The sequence below is a fragment of the Vespula vulgaris genome, chromosome 13 (genome assembly GCF_905475345.1).
Source record: "Vespula vulgaris chromosome 13, iyVesVulg1.1, whole genome shotgun sequence".
Taxonomy (NCBI): Eukaryota; Metazoa; Arthropoda; class Insecta; order Hymenoptera; family Vespidae; genus Vespula; species Vespula vulgaris.
In genome coordinates this window covers 2487972-2508128 of record NC_066598.1, presented here as the reverse complement: position 1 = coordinate 2508128, position 20157 = coordinate 2487972, and the positions used below count along the sequence as shown (strand labels likewise).

General features: G+C 32.9%; 1 protein-coding gene and 1 long non-coding RNA gene across 10 annotated transcripts; both read right to left on the bottom strand.

Annotated features, from left to right (window-relative positions):
- Positions 1-2652: 2652 nt before the first annotated feature.
- LOC127068638 (uncharacterized) lies at positions 2653-7972 on the bottom strand. Of its 5 annotated transcripts, none has more exons than XR_007783071.1 (4): positions 7760-7972; positions 5687-5937; positions 3382-5592; positions 2653-3286 (listed from the first exon to the last, which is right to left on the bottom strand). It is a non-coding gene; the product is annotated as an uncharacterized LOC127068638 (long non-coding RNA). The 5 variants fall into 5 exon arrangements; XR_007783068.1 differs by having other exon boundaries at positions 7775-7972; XR_007783069.1 differs by lacking the exon at positions 7760-7972 and adding an exon at positions 7076-7178.
- Positions 7973-11042: 3070 nt separating this feature from the next.
- LOC127068609 (dynein axonemal intermediate chain 2-like) lies at positions 11043-19909 on the bottom strand. 5 transcript variants are annotated; one of them, XM_051004949.1, is made up of 11 exons: positions 19767-19909; positions 19523-19684; positions 19169-19427; positions 18841-19094; positions 18598-18757; positions 18323-18515; positions 18107-18242; positions 17882-18028; positions 17587-17802; positions 17325-17382; positions 16606-16754 (listed from the first exon to the last, which is right to left on the bottom strand). In XM_051004949.1, the coding sequence occupies exons 1-11, from the start codon at positions 19836-19838 to the stop codon at positions 16747-16749; spliced, it is 1665 nt and encodes a 554-aa protein (XP_050860906.1). In that variant the 5' UTR covers positions 19839-19909; the 3' UTR covers positions 16606-16746. The 5 variants fall into 5 exon arrangements, 4 of the variants coding, with proteins under 4 accessions (XP_050860904.1, XP_050860903.1, XP_050860906.1 ...); XM_051004948.1 differs by lacking the exon at positions 16606-16754 and having other exon boundaries at positions 16833-17382; XR_007783059.1 differs by lacking the exons at positions 17325-17382; positions 17587-17802; positions 17882-18028; ... (5 more) ...; positions 19523-19684; positions 19767-19909 and adding exons at positions 11043-11267; positions 11673-13429; positions 13502-13950; ... (2 more) ...; positions 14678-14823; positions 16832-17304 and having other exon boundaries at positions 14913-16754.
- Between the last annotated feature and the right edge of the window lie 248 nt (positions 19910-20157).

Sequence of the window (20157 nt, the reverse complement as noted above, 5' to 3'; positions counted from 1 at the left end):
GCATTTCGCAGATCGTTCCACTCGAGGAAAATCAGAGTACCAGAATTGAGTTTGACTTTTCCCTAGTGAAAGAACCAAACCCGCCAAAGGCCCTCACCCGAGGGCCCCTCCCAAGGGTCCCACCCGACAGAAGACAGAGTAATGAATCAACAATTTAATCGACAATTTAAAATAATCGTTTAAACTATAATATGCAGCCATTCGCCCGGTAATACTTGCGCTATATAGTTATATATATAATTTAGTTATAGATTTTAGATATAATTTAGATATAGTTTTCAATATTTCGCAAGTATTACCGACCCAGGTCCCACCGCTTGGAGGTTGCTGCATCTGGAGACCCACGGGCTAACGGGGACTCTACTCTAAAATTCGCGTTCGAGATGCCTTTCCGCTTCGGGAGCTTCGAGCTTCGCAGCAAACTGGAGATGTATAAAACCCCGCTTACAGATTGCTCCACCGTCCACACCGTCGGCTTCAGACATCTCGAGACACGACCGGTCGTGTCTATCTTTCGATGTTTCAAAGAACAAAACGAAGTCCTCGGTAGGACTTAATCTCGCGTTCGCGAACACCCACGCGCGTGCCGGCCGTCACGCGCGTGAGTGTTTTCCCTATCATTCGCGTACGGAAGCAAGGAGACATACCCTCCCTGCATATAACAAAAATTATATGCAGAGAGGTTCCATTAACTTCCGTGTAAAAATCCCACGATGATGAGTCCCTCGATTACCTAACCTGAAACAGACAAAGAATAAAACAAGAGATGAACATAAAAGCAAAAATTAGAAATAACAAAAATTAAATATAAAAGCAAAAATTAAACAGGTAACATAAACTAAATATAAAAGCAAAAATTAAAAATTTAACAAAAATTAAATATAAAAGCAAAAATTAAAAAGATTAGAAAAATAAAATATAAGTAAAAATTATATGTAAAAAGACATTTAATTAAAACACTTTCCTGTAAAAATTTAATTTCATGATGATCGATCCCTGGATGATCGATCCCGCGATGATCTAACCTGAAACAGAAAAAGAGTTAAAAAATGATTAGAAAAAGATAAATAGAAAAGAGGAAAAGAAAAGAAAAGAAGAAGAGAAGAAGTGAAAAAGAGTATTTGCGTAAGTGCGAGTGAGAAAAATAGAATTCTGAACGATTGATGTGCATCTGGAAGATCGTTTCACTCGAGGAAAATCAGAGTACCAGAATTGAGTTTGACTTTTCCCTAGTGAAAGAACCAAACCCGCCAAAGGCCCTCACCCGAGGGCCCCTCCCAAGGGTCCCACCCGAGACTTTAGAGACAGGAAAGAGACCTTGGAGAAACGTTGTAATATGCAGCGATTCGCCCGTTACTACTTGAGATATATAATTATATTTAGATTTCTATCTCGAGTTCTTCTGACTCAGTTCAGGCTGCAAGGAGGTTGCTGCATCCGAGGACCCATGAGCTAAGGGTAACTCTACTGTAAAATTCGCGAAAACGGCGTGATCAAATAAGCACCATTCAATAAAACGGAGTCCCCGGTAGGACTTTTAATCGCGCGATAACACTCACGTGAGTGTCCGAATGACGGTGACTCTAAAATACACATTACCGGCGTAATCTAATTTATATTTCAAACAAATAAAACTTGATTTTATAAAAGTAAAATTATGCGTTTAATCGAACTTTAAAAAAAAAATGAAAAGTGAAAAATTTATAACTCTATTTTAATGAAAGACTTGATTTTAAAATTGAAATATTGAAAATAAAATTAAAATAAAATTATGATTTTAATTAAAAATTGAAAAAGAAAAACGCGACTTTAATAATAAAAATACATAAAATATTGTAAAAATTCTATTCGCGTACGCGTGGCAAAGTAGAATAGAGGACGGAATGTTATGTCGTTTCTCAAATCTACATTACTACTATATAAGAGCATTTTGAGTGACAACATGGTAAAATTAAAATATAACTAAGAGCCATTTTCGAAGAGTTCTGTGGAACCTTCGAAAATAACTCAATAGTTTAATAGTTGCCCTCTTGAGCCACAATTTGTGGGGGCCACTTCGGCATATAGCCTCTTCTTTGCTTCGTGCCCTAATCACAACTACAGAACAAATTCGATAACTATCGTCAATACCAAAGAACTAAAACCGACCCTTATTCTCAGACATGGAAGAAAACTAACAAATCTAACATAACTCTAAACCAAACCTGAAACGAAAAATCGAGCGAGCATCGGAAGAGAAACGAGAAGTAATATATTAATTGCTGAAAATCCTAAGCTAAAAATTGATTAACTTATTCTATGTTCTACGCGTTGTGATTCTACAAGTCTCTTTATCTTTTATCAACGACTCTACTCTACTTTATTCTTTCAAAAGCAATGACTCTATTGAGACTTTTCTTTTATTAATAAAATTGATGAATCTTTATATAACAATGTAATGAAAAATCATTGGACGCTCCTTCTTACAAGCAATTATTCTAACTATTGGAAAATAAAATATAAAATTTCGCTTGTAATTCAGAGACTATCCATCGCGAATGTCTTCTTGCTTATTCATTATTAAAAATCGCGAATATCGCGATTCTTTACTATTTTTGCGAGAGAAAATTATTTAAAAATGCATTTAAATATTCAACATTTCAAATAATTATAATTAACGCGTTTAAACAAGAAGACTCTATCCTGATCTAATAAATAAATCAAAAAATAACAAACCATTCATGAATAAATCTCCGAAGAAATTTATTCGTGGTCACTCAATGCTCTTCTACTAATTAATTACAACCAATCACCCGTGCCGATTCGGACCTTTCGTCCTCGACATGATAGAGTGATTGGAGGGACTAAAAAATTAACTTACTACTTAAGAAGTTCTGCGATGGCTCCAAAACACTGGACCGCGATTTAGGTCGAAATTGAGGGTGGATGATTTGTAGTTGGTTGAAAATGAGGTAGGTCGACATCGAAGTTGGTCGAGATCCTCTTCAGTGATGCACTGACTCTAATTCGCGGTAGTTATTTATTAACGAACGGACACTGAATTTATTTCGCGAAACTCTATTATCTTTTATAAGTACAGTCTGCGCGACTGTTAAAAATATTAAATACTTTACGAACAAACACTGACTCTAAGGACTGCATTGCACGCAGTCTATGCAAAAACACTTATAGTTTAAATCGCGAAACGCGAACGAACAAACACTGCTTCTACTTCGCGAAATATTTTTATTTTAGCGATACACATCCACGATTACTTCATTGCTACGCGCTCGATTGCAATGAGGTCCTGAAACAAAAATACAAACGAAATGATAAGTATCACTGTTATAATGAAAACTGGATAAATCATTAAAGAAATATGTGATAGAGAAATATACTTACTTTAAGTCTTCGTTAATACATATTCGAATGACATCTGCGAAAATTTCTAAGTCCACTCGTGAAGATAGATTTTCAAAATCCCTGGAAAGAGCGAAATCGGTCTGTAACAAAAAAAGAAAGTACAAAGTTTTGAAAATATGAGTAATATAACATGGTACTTGCGTATACTCATCCTTAATACCCGCTCGAGTGGCATCCGCGAAAATTTCTAAGTCCACTCGGGAGATAGATCTTCAAAGTCCTCCAGGAGTGTAGAAATTTCTAAGTCCACTCGGGAGATAGATTTTCAAAGTCCCGCAAAGATGCGAAAATTTCTAAGTCAACTCGTGGAGATAGATTTTCAAAGTCCCCCAAAGGTGCGAAAATTTCTAAGTCCACTCGTGGAGATAGATTTTCAAAGTCCCGCAAAGATGCGAAAATTTCTAAGTCCACTCGGGAGACAGATTTTCAAAATCCCGCAAAGATGCGAAAATTTCTAAGTCCACTCGTGGAGATAGATTTTCAAAGTCCCGCAAAGATGCGAAAATTTCTAAGTCCACTCGGGAGATAGATCTTCAAAGTCCTCCAGGAGTGTAGAAATTTCTAAGTCCACTCGGGAGATAGATTTTCAAAGTCCCGCAAAGATGCGAAAATTTCTAAGTCAACTCGTGGAGATAGATTTTCAAAGTCCCCCAAAGGTGCGAAAATTTCTAAGTCCACTCGTGGAGATAGATTTTCAAAGTCCCGCAAAGATGCGAAAATTTCTAAGTCCACTCGGGAGACAGATTTTCAAAATCCCGCAAAGATGCGAAAATTTCTAAGTCCACTCGTGGAGATAGATTTTCAAAGTCCCGCAAAGATGCGAAAATTTCTAAGTCCACTCGTGGAGATAGATTTTCAAAGTCCCGCAAAGATGCGAAAATTTCTAAGTCCACTCGGGAGACAGATTTTCAAAGTCCCGCAAAGATGCGAAAATTTCTAAGTCCACTCGTGGAGATAGATTTTCAAAGTCCCGCAAAGATGCGAAAATTTCTAAGTCCACTCGGGAGACAGATTTTCAAAGTCCCGCAAAGATGCGAAAATTTCTAAGTCCACTCGGGAGACAGATTTTCAAAGTCCCGCAAAGATGCGAAAATTTCTAAGTCCACTCGTGGAGATAGATTTTCAAAGTCCCGCAAAGATGCGAAAATTTCTAAGTCCACTCGGGAGACAGATTTTCAAAATCCCGCAAAGATGCGAAAATTTCTAAGTCCACTCGGGAGACAGATTTTCAAAGTCCCGCAAAGATGCGAAAATTTCTAAGTCCACTCGGGAGACAGATTTTCAAAGTCCCGCAAAGATGCGAAAATTTCTAAGTCCACTCGGGAGACAGATTTTCAAAGTCCCGCAAAGATGCGAAAATTTCTAAGTCCACTCGTGGAGATAGATTTTCAAAGTCCCGCAAAGATGCGAAAATTTCTAAGTCCACTCGGGAGACAGATTTTCAAAATCCCGCAAAGATGCGAAAATTTCTAAGTCCACTCGGGAGACAGATTTTCAAAGTCCCGCAAAGATGCGAAAATTTCTAAGTCCACTCGGGAGACAGATTTTCAAAGTCCCGCAAAGATGCGAAAATTTCTAAGTCCACTCGGGAGACAGATTTTCAAAGTCCCGCAAAGATGCGAAAATTTCTAAGTCCACTCGTGGAGATAGATTTTCAAAGTCCCGCAAAGATGCGAAAATTTCTAAGTCCACTCGGGAGACAGATTTTCAAAGTCCCGCAAAGATGCGAAAATTTCTAAGTCCACTCGGAAGACAGATTTTCAAAGTCCCGCAAAGATGCGAAAATTTCTAAGTCCACTCGGGAGACAGATTTTCAAAGTCCTCCGGGAGTGCGAAATCGAAGTCTGAAGCAAAAGAGAAAGCATAGAATTTCGAAAATATGAGTAATATAATATTGTACTTGCGTAAACTATTCGTAAATACTCGCTCGAGTGACATCCTGTGAAAATTTCTATGTTCCCTCGTCGAAGTCCAAAGCACAACTGAACTAGAAGTCGGTCAAAGGCACGACTTTGTTGTCGTCTCTCGAAGCCGACTATCCCCACTTCGGATTTAGTCTAATACCAAATAAACTGTTGTATATTTCCATTAATTCTTCGTTAATACTTGCACGAATGGCATCCGCGAATATTTCTAAGTCCTATCGTGGAGATCGATTATCAAATTCCTTCGAGAATGCGAAATCGAAGTCTGAAGCAAAAGAGAAAGCATAGAATTTCGAAAATATGAGTAATAAAATATTGTACTTGCGTAAACTATTCGTAAATACTCGCTCGAGTGACACCTGCGAAAATCTATATGTTCCCTCGTCGAAGTCCAAAGCACAACTGAACTAGAAGTCGGTCAAAGGCACGACTTTGTTGTCGTCTCTCGAAGCCGACTATCCCCACTTCCGATTTAGTCTAATACCAAATAAACTGTTGTATATTTCCATTAATTCTTCGTTAATACTTGCACGAATGGCATCCGCGAATATTTCTAAGTCCTATCGTGGAGATCGATTATCAAATTCCTTCGAGAATGCGAAATCGAAGTCTGAAGCAAAAGAGAAAGCATAGAATTTCGAAAATATGAGTAATAAAATATTGTACTTGCGTAAACTATTCGTAAATACTCGCTCGAGTGACACCTGCGAAAATCTATATGTTCCCTCGTCGAAGTCCAAAGCACAACTGAACTAGAAGTCGGTCAAAGGCACGACTTTGTTGTCGTCTCTCGAAGCCGACTATCCCCACTTCGGATTTAGTCTAATACCAAATAAACTGTTGTATATTTCCATTAATTCTTCGTTAATACTTGCACGAATGGCATCCGCGAATATTTCTAAGTCCTATCGTGGAGATCGATTATCAAATTCCTTCGAGAATGCAAAATCGAAGTCTGAAGCAAAAGAGAAAGCATAGAATTTCGAAAATATGAGTAATAAAATATTGTACTTGCGTAAACTATTCGTAAATACTCGCTCGAGTGACACCTGCGAAAATCTATATGTTCCCTCGTCGAAGTCCAAAGCACAACTGAACTAGAAGTCGGTCAAAGGCACGACTTTGTTGTCGTCTCTCGAAGCCGACTATCCCCACTTCGGATTTGGTCTAATACCAAATAAACTGTTATATACTTCCATTAATTCTTCGTTAATACTTGCACGAATGGCATCCGCGAATATTTCTAAGTCCTATCGTGGAGATCGATTATCAAATTCCTTCGAGAATGCGAAATCGAAGTCTGAAGCAAAAGAGAAAGCATAGAATTTTGAAAATATGAGTAATAAAATATTGTACTTGCGTAAACTATTCGTAAATACTCGCTCGAGTGACACCTGCGAAAATTTATATGTTCCCTCGTCGAAGTCCAAAGCACAACTGAACTAGTTACGGTAGAAGTCGGTCAAAGGCACGACTTTGTTGTCGTCTCTCGAAGCCGACTATCCCCACTTCCGATTTAGTCTAATACCAAATAAACTGTTGTATATTTCCATTAATTCTTCGTTAATACTTGCACGAATGGCATCCGCGAATATTTCTAAGTCCTATCGTGGAGATCGATTATCAAATTCCTTCGAGAATGCAAAATCGAAGTCTGAAGCAAAAGAGAAAGCATAGAATTTCGAAAATATGAGTAATAAAATATTGTACTTGCGTAAACTATTCGTAAATACTCGCTCGAGTGACACCTGCGAAAATCTATATGTTCCCTCGTCGAAGTCCAAAGCACAACTGAACTAGAAGTCGGTCAAAGGCACGACTTTGTTGTCGTCTCTCGAAGCCGACTATCCCCACTTCGGATTTGGTCTAATACCAAATAAACTGTTATATACTTCCATTAATTCTTCGTTAATACTTGCACGAATGGCATCCGCGAATATTTCTAAGTCCTATCGTGGAGATCGATTATCAAATTCCTTCGAGAATGCGAAATCGAAGTCTGAAGCAAAAGAGAAAGCATAGAATTTTGAAAATATGAGTAATAAAATATTGTACTTGCGTAAACTATTCGTAAATACTCGCTCGAGTGACACCTGCGAAAATTTATATGTTCCCTCGTCGAAGTCCAAAGCACAACTGAACTAGTTACGGTAGAAGTCGGTCAAAGGCACGACTTTGTTGTCGTCTCTCGAAGCCGACTATCCCCACTTCCGATTTAGTCTAATACCAAATAAACTGTTGTATATTTCTATCAATTCTTCGTTAATACTTGCACGAATGGCATCCGCGAATATTTCTAAGTCCTATCGTGGAGATCGATTATCAAATTCCTTCGAGAATGCGAAATCGAAGTCTGAAGCAAAAGAGAAAGCATAGAATTTCGAAAATATGAGTAATAAAATATTGTACTTGCGTAAACTATTCGTAAATACTCGCTCGAGTGACACCTGCGAAAATCTATATGTTCCCTCGTCGAAGTCCAAAGCACAACTGAACTAGAAGTCGGTCAAAGGCACGACTTTGTTGTCGTCTCTCGAAGCCGACTATCCCCACTTCGGATTTAGTCTAATACCAAATAAACTGTTGTATATTTCCATTAATTCTTCGTTAATACTTGCACGAATGGCATCCGCGAATATTTCTAAGTCCTATCGTCGAGATCGATTTTCAAGTTCCTTCGGGAATGCGAAATCGAAGTCTGAAGCAAAAGAGAAAGCATAGAATTTCGAAAATATGAGTAATATAATATTGTACTTGCGTAAACTATTCGTAAATACTCGCTCGAGTGACATCCTGCGAAAATTTATATGTTCCCTCGTCGAAGTCCAAAGCACAACTGAACTAGTTACGGTAGAAGTCGGTCAAAGGCACGACTTTGTTGTCGTCTCTCGAAGCCGACTATCCCCACTTCCGATTTAGTCTAATACCAAATAAACTGTTGTATATTTCTATCAATTCTTCGTTAATACTTGCACGAATGGCATCCGCGAATATTTCTAAGTCCTATCGTGGAGATCGATTATCAAATTCCTTCGAGAATGCGAAATCGAAGTCTGAAGCAAAAGAGAAAGCATAGAATTTCGAAAATATGAGTAATAAAATATTGTACTTGCGTAAACTATTCCTAAATACTCGCTCGAGTGGCATCCTGTGAAAATTTATATGTTCCCTCGTCGAAGTCCAAAGCACAACTGAACTAGTTACGGTAGAAGTCGGTCAAAGGCACGACTTTGTTGTCATCCCTCGAAGCCAAGTATCCCCACTTCGGATTTACATCTAAAATATAGTAAATCATATAGAATAATGAAAGCATGTGCAATATAAATATGTACTTGCATTAACTCTTATCTAGTACATGCGGAGAATGCGTCCTGCGACAACTGCGTTGTGTTCTTGTCGAAATTCGAAAGAAGTCTGCATCATTTACTGTCAAAGTCAGTCTGTTTACGTTGTCGTCACGGGTGGGAGAGTATTCCCACTACACTATTTAATTCTAAAACAAATCAAATCGTATATAATATTAAAAGAATGAAAGATACAATTATGTACCTACATTAACTCTTCTCTATTACTTACGGAGAATGCATACTGCGAGAACTGCGATGTCTACTCGTCGAAATTCGAAGCAAGACTGAACCAGTAACTGTCAAAGTCGGTCGAAGGTCCGACTTTGTTGTGGTACAGAAGGGTGAGTATCTCCATTTCACAATTTAATTCTAAAATAAAACAAATCGTATAGAATATTGAAAGAAAGAGTGATATATTATTGTACTTACATTAACTCTTCGTTATTATTCACAGAGTACATGTTTGATGAGATCTGTGATGTGTACTCGTTGAAGTTCAAATCAAGACTGATCCAATAACTGTTAAAATCAACTATATGTTCTTTTTTTGTCGACGTCGCGCGTAGCAAAGGATCCTCAGTTTTATATTTAAATCTAAAATAAAATAAATTGTAGAAATTATTGATGAAAAGTATGATATATGAAATGTATATACTCTCTTTAACTCTTTCTTAACACTTGCAAGAAATATATTCTGAAGAGCTATCGATGTTCACTCGCCTGTATATAAGGAAAGACTGATCGAATAACTGTTAAAGTCAATTACAGGTTTTATTTTGTTGTCATCATACGTAGGTAAGGATTTCGAAATCAAAATTTCAAAGTATTGAAATTTTTAATTAAAATTATTTTATGTTTTTCGCTCTACAATGTTTATATTGTTAAACTAAAATACTATTGTTCAAATATTTCTTTATTTTACATTAAATATTGTTTAAATTATTGAAAAATTATCTAAAATATTAATGTCTAACTATTACTATTGAAAAAGATAAACTTTCGTTGTTTATTCGTCGTAAATGAAAACTGACTCGGTTATCGTCATATTTAATCCTTAATCCGAATATATATTTTGAAGTATGGAAATTTTCAATTGAAATTATTTTATATTTCTCCCTTTTTACGATCTTTGTTATGTTAATTGTTTGAATATTAATTTACTCTACTCCTTATATATAAAAAATTGTTTGAATTGGAAAGTTATTGAAAGTATTAATTTCGTTTTTCTTTATATTAAATATGGGCATTTTTATTTTATATTTATATATGAGTAAATTGAAATATTAAATTAAAATTATTCTCCTAAACGTTTCTTATAAGATTTTTATATTTCTAATATATAGAATATGACGGAAAATAAATATTTTTTTCAGACCCTCTAACATGATTGGCTGAAGACGTATTTCTTTATGTTTATCTTTTACCTTTTTATTGGAATCATCTTCGAAAAGCTTATTAAAATACATGAATGAATTGATGTGGTTTCTCTGTATGGACATCACAAATGCTTCTTGCATTTTAAATAGTTCAGAAAATTCATAGAAACATCATACAATTATTTTTTGTATTTATATGAAAATTAGTAGATATAATATAAGATTCTTCTCTTTTTCCGCGAAGAATCTTCTTTTCACGAAAAAACAGTATCTACACCATCAACGAGTCCAGCCATAATTTTTAATCGATTTTTAATGACCAAAATCGCGTTTTAACGATGAAAGTTTAAGCAAGGACATAGCTTTCCCAAATTTTTGAAAAAGCTTTATCTTTATGCATAAATTATTCCCGAAAGAACAAAATATTTTAACACGATTTTTTTCAAAGAAACTGAAACTTCTTCAAAAATTCGAAAAAGTGATGTCCTAGATTAAACCTTCCTCTTTAAAATGAGACCTTCTTCATTAAAATCAATCAAGAATTACATTTGTTTTCATTGTCAGCGTAAATCATAAAGCCAGGCGAGACAAACAACCTTTAATGGCAGATGTGCATTCAGCGGTAGGTGTGGGCAAAATATGAACTACATAAACAATAAATGAATCTACTTTACCAACGTTATAAATATACGATTTAGATTACCGACGTTATTGTTACCAACGTATAATTATAGTTTATCGACATCTATAGTGTATTTAATTTAAAGGGAACTATTCAACTTTTCTAATATTTTTAAATATTTTAGAAACTAAAATCTATTGGAGTGTATGGTTGAACACATCTCTTTATTTTTACCTCAGAATCATCTGTCCAAAGATCATTAAAATGCCTAAATGAGTTACCATAACTTTTCTGGATGGATATTGCGTGATGAACAGCCTTAATAATTTAATAGTATTATCTAAATTGTATAATTATAAAGAGCGAGCACTTAAATTTCAAATTATCTATTATTATAAATAATATTCACAAAATATTTAATATTATAAATAATTCATTTGTCACATTGCTCTTATCGTAAATTTATCATTTTTTTTCGATAAATTTTAACCAATTGAATTTAAATGTTTCATTCCTGTTAAACAATGTGAATGTCGATTGTGTAGATAATTAAATGACATTAATTTAAGTCATTTGATGTAACCTCATCAGAATTCTGAAAAATAATTAATTATGAAATTAATTATTATATTATCAGAAGAGTTTGTGTGTGTGTATGTGTGTGTGTGTAACATTCCATTTCTTTCTTTTCACCTTTTAATCCGTTAATGCACTATCTGGTAAAGCACCGAGTAAGATCATTAGAAATATATAAATAAATTGCAGAATATTAAAGATCACAGTAATAAACATGAGATAAAGGTTAAATATAAATAAAAATGGAAAGAATATTAAAGTAATGCTTACGATTGCCAAACCTCTTAGTACATTACACATTTTGGATTTTTCTTAGAAACTTTTTCATTTTAATCACACACATTTGTTATCTTTTATATCTTATATGTGTGTGTGTGTATATATATATTAAATACGTATGTATAAAAATGTATAACTGGTATACCTGTACTGATTCATTGATCTCTTCAATATCCATCAAATTAATTCCACTAATTAAAGATATTAATAATATATATAGTCCCATTGAAATATTTATGAAATTTGTAAGGAATATCATATACAAATATAAAATATATAAAACCGGTAAAATGGTTAGGTTAATAAAAAATTTTGCTATCGTTTGAAACAATCGCATTTTTCGTAAAAAGAAGATACTGCAAATTTACACTAAATATTTAAAGATCATGAGAAATAGCAAACTGTAACAAAAGCTGTTGATAAAATATGTGCCAATAATTAAGAAAATACCCTGAGTGGAAAATCTGTAAAAATTGAATTTATCACTTATTTTATGTGACATTGATCTATATTATAGTAACGTGGAACCATTCAAAAAAATATATATCTTAAGTTATTTTCATTGTCACCAACCAATATATCTTTGCAAACTATATAATTAAATATATATATTCGAAAATTCCTTTTTAAGATACAAACTTTTTTCTTCTTGATTTAGAAATAAGAATCTCGTTTTCTAAAGTGAATGTAGCATTACTTGGCAGTGAACTATCACTTTCTAACATTTTTACAAAATTCTTGTCGCCGTTATTTATAGATCTGTCATTAGCTGAAGTTTTCACAGAATTGGAATCTTTATTTTGTTCTAACTCTGCTTTCTCTACAACATAAGTACCCGCACTTTCTGGTGAACTAGAAGAAGTGATCTTTAATTCGTGAACTTCTTGCGAAATCACAAAATCCGAAGGACTAAAGTGATCATCAGACATTTCTTTACGAAAAACTCGATTCCTTCTAGAATTCACTGCGCCGTCAGAAAAAGTCTTCGGTGTATTTTCTCGAACGATTTTACTCCTTGTCGAATCCTTTGCACTCTTCGATCTCCTCTCATTAAAATCTGATTCATTTTCTTTCAAAACGTGGAACGTTTTCATTTCGATCGTTTCTTTTCCATCATAACTCATAGAACTTGATTCAATATACGAACTGGAATGATCTACGTTCGAATTCTTCAATGAAGATAATTTTCTCAACTTGATTTTCTCTTTCTTCTTATCATCCTGATTAAAACTCATCGAGAATTTATTCTTATCTTTGTCTTGATCTTTAAAAAGAAAATTCTGGCCAGATTCAAGATCATTCGATGATCTAGACGTATTCGAAAGTATCCTATCGATCTTCTCGATGATATTATACAAACGACTGGTGCTACGACTTTTCAATTGCTCTTCGGTTTCCTTCAGTCGTCGCAATTTTAATTTCGCACTCTCATACTTTCCATTTTCTTCATCTTGAAAAATATTCACAATAGTCGAATTACGACTTCGAGCAGATCGGAAACTATTTAATTCTCCTTCATTTAATAATTCCTGTCGTCTACCACTCGACATTGATCTTGATCTTTCTTTAATAGAAACATTCGGAAGATTCAAACCGAAATCAACCCTATAATCACCATTTTCTCTTTCAGCTTCCATCATCATCGATAAACCTATGTTCTTCCCTGTCGAATTTTTTTCGAACTTTAAAATTCTAACTTGAGAAGGACTACCAAAACTTGAGAATGCTAATACATGATCGTATGGATGGTAATCAACGCAAGTTACTGCTCTGAAGGTTCGTTCGATCGTATATCTTGCTAAATATCTACCAGTTTCTAAATTCCACACATTCAAAGTCGAATCTTCTCCGCCACAAAAGATCAAACTACCGCAAGGCGAGATACAAGCTGTAGATTGTATTCTATGATATAATTAGAATTAATTAATTCATTATTTTAACATCTTTAGAATCAAAAAGAGAAAAAAGGAATACCTTTGATTTTTCAAACCATCATACTTTTGTAATACTACACCAGCAGCAAGATCTATCATTCGTAGACCATTGTCTCTCGAATGAACGAGCAATCTTGATTCGAGGGGATGTAAAATGATTGCATTTATCGTGATGTTCTCTATTTCGCGAATATTTATCTTCTTTGATAAATACCATTCTTTTTTAGAAGACATTCTACGATTTTTTTTCACTGACCATAATATTATCGTACCAACGCTGTCAGCTGTAAGAAGATTACCATTTTTTTGAAAGCATAAAGAATTAACAAATCCCTCGTGTGTCTCTAATTCTTGACTCAGCTCGTAATTCTTCGATTTTAAATCTCTCGTCCATATTCTTGCAATACGATCGTAACATCCTGTAACTACTATCGACATGTTTCTGCGATTGAATTTACCACAGTAAACGTAGGAAGGATGAGGCAACATCTGAGAAAAATTTCATGAAATTTTCGAATTTATATGATAAATATATCAAAGAAGAAAAATATCTTTCTCTTTCTCTCTCTCTCTATTAACTCACTCGAATATGTTGTACAATTTTATTACGAACGTCCCATATACGAGCAGTTTGATCCGATGAAACAGAAAGTAGATAATGATCATCGGGTGACCAGTTCAATGAATATACGAATGTCTTGTGTCCAGAAAATCGAACGTGAACTTTATTAGACTCGATCTAAAATTCAATCAATATTATAAGAAATTCCTTACAATTAATAAATTATACACGCTGGGTTATACCTCATATACTATTATAGGATAATCATATTCTTCAGAAAAAACGCAAGCTAGATATTTGCCATCGTTATTAAAAGCAAGAAAGAAACACCCATTTTCACTAATCTCAGTTTCAAAATATTTCTCATTTGGTATTTTACAAGATTGAGCAGCTAATCTTGTCCATCTTGGTAAATTAATTAAATCTGATGACTGCACTGATAATTTATGAGATTCATTTCCAATATCTAAAATATCGTCAAAAGAGAGCTGCTGATAGAGTACTGGTTCTAATTTCGGTGGATTCATAGATGTAACAGTGACGTAAAGACTGCTTGGATATTTGTCTCTTTTGTTCGATTTCCACCAATTGTAAACCTGTTAAAAAGATTGCATGGAAGATTTCAAACAAATAAATATATTCATTCTTTCTTACTTCACATTTTCTTGAACCAAAGTTCCTTGTACTCTTCTGAGGTCTGTATAACTGCAATCTAATTTTTTTATCAACGTGCATCGCGTTATTCGTTCCAACGGTTTTCAAAAATGCCCAAGCTATTTTATACCAACATCCTTCGTTACCTGTTCGTCGGAATATCAATAAAATAAATTCGATTATTATAAAAAATAATTGATTTCAAAATTGAACATGATCAAATCAAGAAACTTGCCAAACCTATCGTAGTTGAAGCTAGCTTCAGCAAAGCTCAAAAGATCAACAATTTCGAAAAAAAGAATAACTTGTTCATTTCCAATCTTCATGATCGTTTTAAAATCATGTTCAAAAATAAGTTCTTCTTCCCAAATAGGTATCATTGATCTATTCTCCTTGAAATCAAATTTTCCAGTAATCATTGGCTGCAGATATGAACTTTCACTGTCATTTTTATTTTTTAAATAATTACCAGTCTCTGCGTCAACAATATGTACTTTAACCATAGGATGTTTAGTCACATAATCGGTCTCAAGCATATCAGCTTTGTGAATCATAATTAAGATGTACTTTATCGATTCACGTTTTTTCTTTTTTTTCTTTTTCTTTTTCGAATCCTCCTGGTTGACTAAATGACGAATTTCTTCTTTAGATTGACAATCTTTCTTTTTTTTATTTTCAGATGAAGTTTTATTAGTCCATATTCTCGATGATAATTCTTCTTCTTCTTCTTTCTCGTTCATTGAAAAACTTTCTCGGCTCGAATATTTCGTAATTTTTTTCTGTCTTTTTAATACCTCGCGATCATCATTAATTAATTCATCTTCGGATACTGTGTATCGATCATTTGATATTTCTTCGAAACTATTCGACAAATTCGAGCGAAGAGAATTTTTTCTTCGTCTTCTAGACAAATGTGACATTTTCTTCGAAGAGGACGAAGATAAATTAGCATCGGAATCTTCCGTATTTTCTAGAGTCGACGTTGTTTCCTGTTTTCTCGATGAAGTTCTCTTAAAAAAATTAGTTCTCGAATCTCGAGAAGAGGAAGGTGTATCTGTTCGATCACTCATTCTTTTCATCTCAATTCTCGTGTCATCTCTAACATGATCTTTCTCAATTCTCAAAACTTCTTCGTTCTCCGATATAAATGCTTCATTCTCAAAAGCAAAACGTGAATTTTGTTTGTTCGTCGAGGATGATCTTGGAGCTGGTACCGGTATCATTGATCTTTCTAAAGTCTTTGAAATCTTCTCATTAATCGATGAAGAATCCAGAGTTTCTGGTAAACGAATAACGCTTGTGTCTTTGGACCAGCGTTTCCTTGGTGGCTTTTGTAAATTCGTAACTTCGTTTATCACAGGACGTACTGTCTCCCATTGTTTCCTACGACGTGGTTTATCTTCGAATAAATTTCTCGAAGATCTAGATGATAGAATAGGCGTTGAAGTTATTTCTTCCTCGTTGTCCTCGAATTTTTCAATCGAATCTATGACAAAATTATCCTTCGTTGCAACTTTAATTTTTTTCTTTGATTCCTCTTGAAGATTACTACCTAAAGATAAATCTTCTAACTCTGATACTTCGATGGACTTGGAGTCAAAAGTTTCAATCTTATTTTTTAATGATTTCATCGATATTGTTTCTTCGCAACGTTGATGAACATCCACAACGACATCGACGGATTTTAAATTGTTCGATCTTGCTAATTTTTTTCTATTAGCAACGAAGGGAGAAGAGTTTGTTCTTTCTTTCATATCAGATTCGTTGCTCATAGAATTTGTCAGAGAATCGTTTAAATCATCTCCTTTTGAACTTAGCAACATTTTACGATCAGTAGTTTCAAATGCTTGTATGGTTCTCTTCTTCTCTGGTTTTTTTCTTTTAACAACTGTCCACTGACCTTCCATTTCACTTTCTGATTTACTTACATTTCGATCAGACGTCCAGTCAGAATTATGTACTAAACCTGTCTTCTCTTTCTCTGACATTGTAAAACTTTTTTGATTCTTTTTTTATTCGAATTGTTTACAATAAAATACACTTATTCACCGATTCTTCATCTCGTTAAATTATGTATCTAAAAAGTATTATTATAAATCATTATCTTTATCACAATTAAAATATATATATTTTATAAACATTAACTGGTCTTACAATTAAAATTTAGATTAATTTTCTTATCACTAATCTATTTCTTGTTATTCTTAGAATATTGAATTTTTTTTGAAGATTTAAGGATAGAATATACATTTTTCTTTCGATATTTTCGGAAATTGTAGAACTTTATTTACAATATTATTTTTATTTGGTAATAAACATTTAAAATGGTTAACACTTTGACAGGCGACACACCAACTACATGGCCTACAAGAACTTCACTCACGTTTATCCATACTACGCACGGAACGTGAATAGATCGATAAACAGCAGGTGTTTGCTACTTGTGTGTGGAAACCCGTATTGATTATAATGCACTTATAATTCACCTATTTTTCTGACATCAAATCAACTTCAATTGAATTAAAAAAATTCATTCGTAGGAAAGTACGATTAAACACAATAGACTTTTTCCTTTCTATATTTATTAATCACATAATTGTATATAGATTACGGTAATTACTCTAATTTGCTTAGATAACTGTATTACCGTTTATGTTATTATTGTTTAGTTCAACGTCATTTTCTGCGGATCGCCTCGTTTTTTCCTAAAAATAAATATTAATAAATATTTGTACAAATATATCTCTTCTTAAAAAGTAGTATTTTTTAACTATGAAGATAAATAAAACTTCGAATTTTACGTTACGTCATATATAAGTTCATATAAAAAAAATGTAATAAAAAATATGTATGTAAAAAAAATATGTAATAAAATGATGAAGAGTTTAAATAAAATATAAAATTCTTACTGCTTCTATAATATTTATATAATCTTGTTCACATTGTTCTATCAAAGCATCTTTCGAACTTAGAACATTCTGTTTCGAATCCTCACGATTATTACTTTTCGAAGGATCATTCATGATTTCTGAATCAACGTTAACGCGAAGAGATTTCATTTTTAATCGTATTTCTCTATTCTTTGCTTCGATCACTTTTTCTCTACGTGTTTCTCTATCCAATAGCTACAAAAAAATAAATAAATAAATTTATATGTAATAAAATAATTTGAAAATCAATCTTCAATATAAAAATATACTTTACTGCTGTTAATAACAATTTATCATTTTTATGATTGATCTTTAGTGCTTCCGATAATTCGAGTAAATATATTATACCATTTCTACTAGCAACAGTAACTAATTGTCCTTGTTCATGAGGTCTTACACAAGTAAGAGCTTCGTCGCATACCTTATAATTCAATATTTATTAAAATTTATTATTATTAAAAAAAAAAAAAAAACAAATAAAAGAACAAAAAGGTGTAACCTTTATACTAAGAACCGGAGTATCCTGCTGTATAAGTAAATCCCATACATCCAAAGTTCCATCAATTTTGATCAAGAAAAAAACAGAAAATCTTGTTGCGCTCCACGAACCACCCATCAAAAATTGTCGATGACCTCTAATGAAATAATCGATCGAGATAACGTAATTTTATAATTATTATATTTATTATATAAATATAGCAAATATTATACTTACGGAGTCCAAGCAATACAAGATTCTCTACAATCTTCGGACCATATTCTAGCTGTCCAATCACCAATAGTTAAAAAATTTTTAATGAATGTAGGATTCCTCTCTAGGCCTATTACTGGGCCATATTGAACTTTAAATCTAACTGCTAGTTTTTCACTCGGTGTTTTTCCTTTACGATTTCCAGATATTACCATACCTTAAAACAACAGGATTAAATATAATTAAGATATTAATTAAATGATTAATACATTCAGATTGTATGATTAATAAAAAATAACCATTTTCTAGACCACACATAAATCGTGAACTCATAGAAGGTTCAAATTGTAACGCGGATATACCAGTTGCCTGATCAACATTTTGATTTTCTGTTTTCTCTAAATCTATTACCAAAGTTTCAGTAGGAATTTTCATTTTTCTTGTATCCCACCATTTGATCTATAATATAAATAAAAACATAAAAATCAGTAATTTAATTTATTAATATAATTACATATATATTTTTTTACAATATATTAAACCTGTCCATCTTTTGAAGAACTAAAGAATTCTGTTCCAGTTTTAGAGTTTATCCACAAAACATTATCACATGGATCTCTATGACTTTGATTAACTAAACTGATTTCATTAGGTTCAGATCCTCTTCTTATATCCCAAAATGCTACTTGCCCAGTCATTAAACCACCAACTAAGACATTATTATCTTTAGAACTATATTCTAAAGTTAAAATCGGACAAAACGGCTTTAAAGTCATGAATGGACTGCCTGGATTCTCTGCAAAGAAAAATAATCATTTTATTCCCCTCTTATTTGTGTATAGTTTAATATTAATATAAATAATCACAAACCTATGTCCCAAATGTATGATGTAGTACTGAAATTCATTATATTTTTAAAATCAGTATTACAATAACTTGCTGCAAAACGAGTTCCTTGATCAGGTGACCAGGAAACATGTGTTATCTGACGTTTCATTGGTAAAGGATCACGATATACATTCACGGTACGGGAAAATGTTCTTTGTATCAATGATGTTGCTTCTATATCATTGAAATATTGTTCATAAATATCACATACATTATTTTGTAAAATGCAATGTTCCATTGCCTGAAAAATAAGAAAGAAAAGGATGCAAAATGTAAAAAATTAATTTTTTTTTAATCTTATTTATTTTTTAATGATCTTATAATCGTTATAATTACAGGTAGTAACTGCAACATAGTATGAATATATAGTTCATCCTTTTCTATCTTCCGTCTATATCTTACAGTTTGTTCCACCTCTTTCATATTAATATCTTTTGGCCAACCACCCTCATAATGGTACATTCCATTATTTCTATATGTTACAGTATTTGTGTTTACCTATAAATAATTATTCACTTAGTTATTATTTTTATTTATTTATAAACATCTATCAATATATAACATACACATATATATATACCTCATGAGCAGCAAATACTTTGCTGTACTGAGTGCTTCGTGTAACAGAATTTATTTTAATATTATTATGCATTAGCGCTGTGTTTGATTGAATATCTAGATTAATATTATTAAATTCTAAAAAATTATATAGAGTAACAAATAGTTTTCTTGCTGAAATTAAATTGATTATCACTTATTAATAATAAAATAAAAATTATTTTCACCGTGATTACTTCTTTTTATTTATATTTTATTTATAAAAAAAAATATTTAACTCTATAAAAAAAATATACTTGTCAAAATGTTAAATTATAATTGCATAAAAAAAAAGCTCGTGAATACTATTCACACAGTATGTATAAGCATATCTGTTAAATCAATCATATTACTTGATTCATGGTTGCCTTAGC

What these genes read in the sequence shown, in the direction of transcription:
- LOC127068609 (XM_051004947.1), bottom strand. Translation starts at nt 16,665, where the DNA reads ATGTCAGAGAAAGAGAAGACAGGTTTAGTACATAATTCTGACTGGACG. An exon ending in CTTCAACTACGATAGGTTTG is followed by an intron (nt 14,824 to 14,912) that starts GCAAGTTTCTTG and finishes TCCGACGAACAG; the next exon opens with GTAACGAAGGATGTTGGTAT. An exon ending in AAATTGTACAACATATTCGA is followed by an intron (nt 13,951 to 14,044) that starts GTGAGTTAATAG and finishes AATTTTTCTCAG; the next exon opens with ATGTTGCCTCATCCTTCCTA.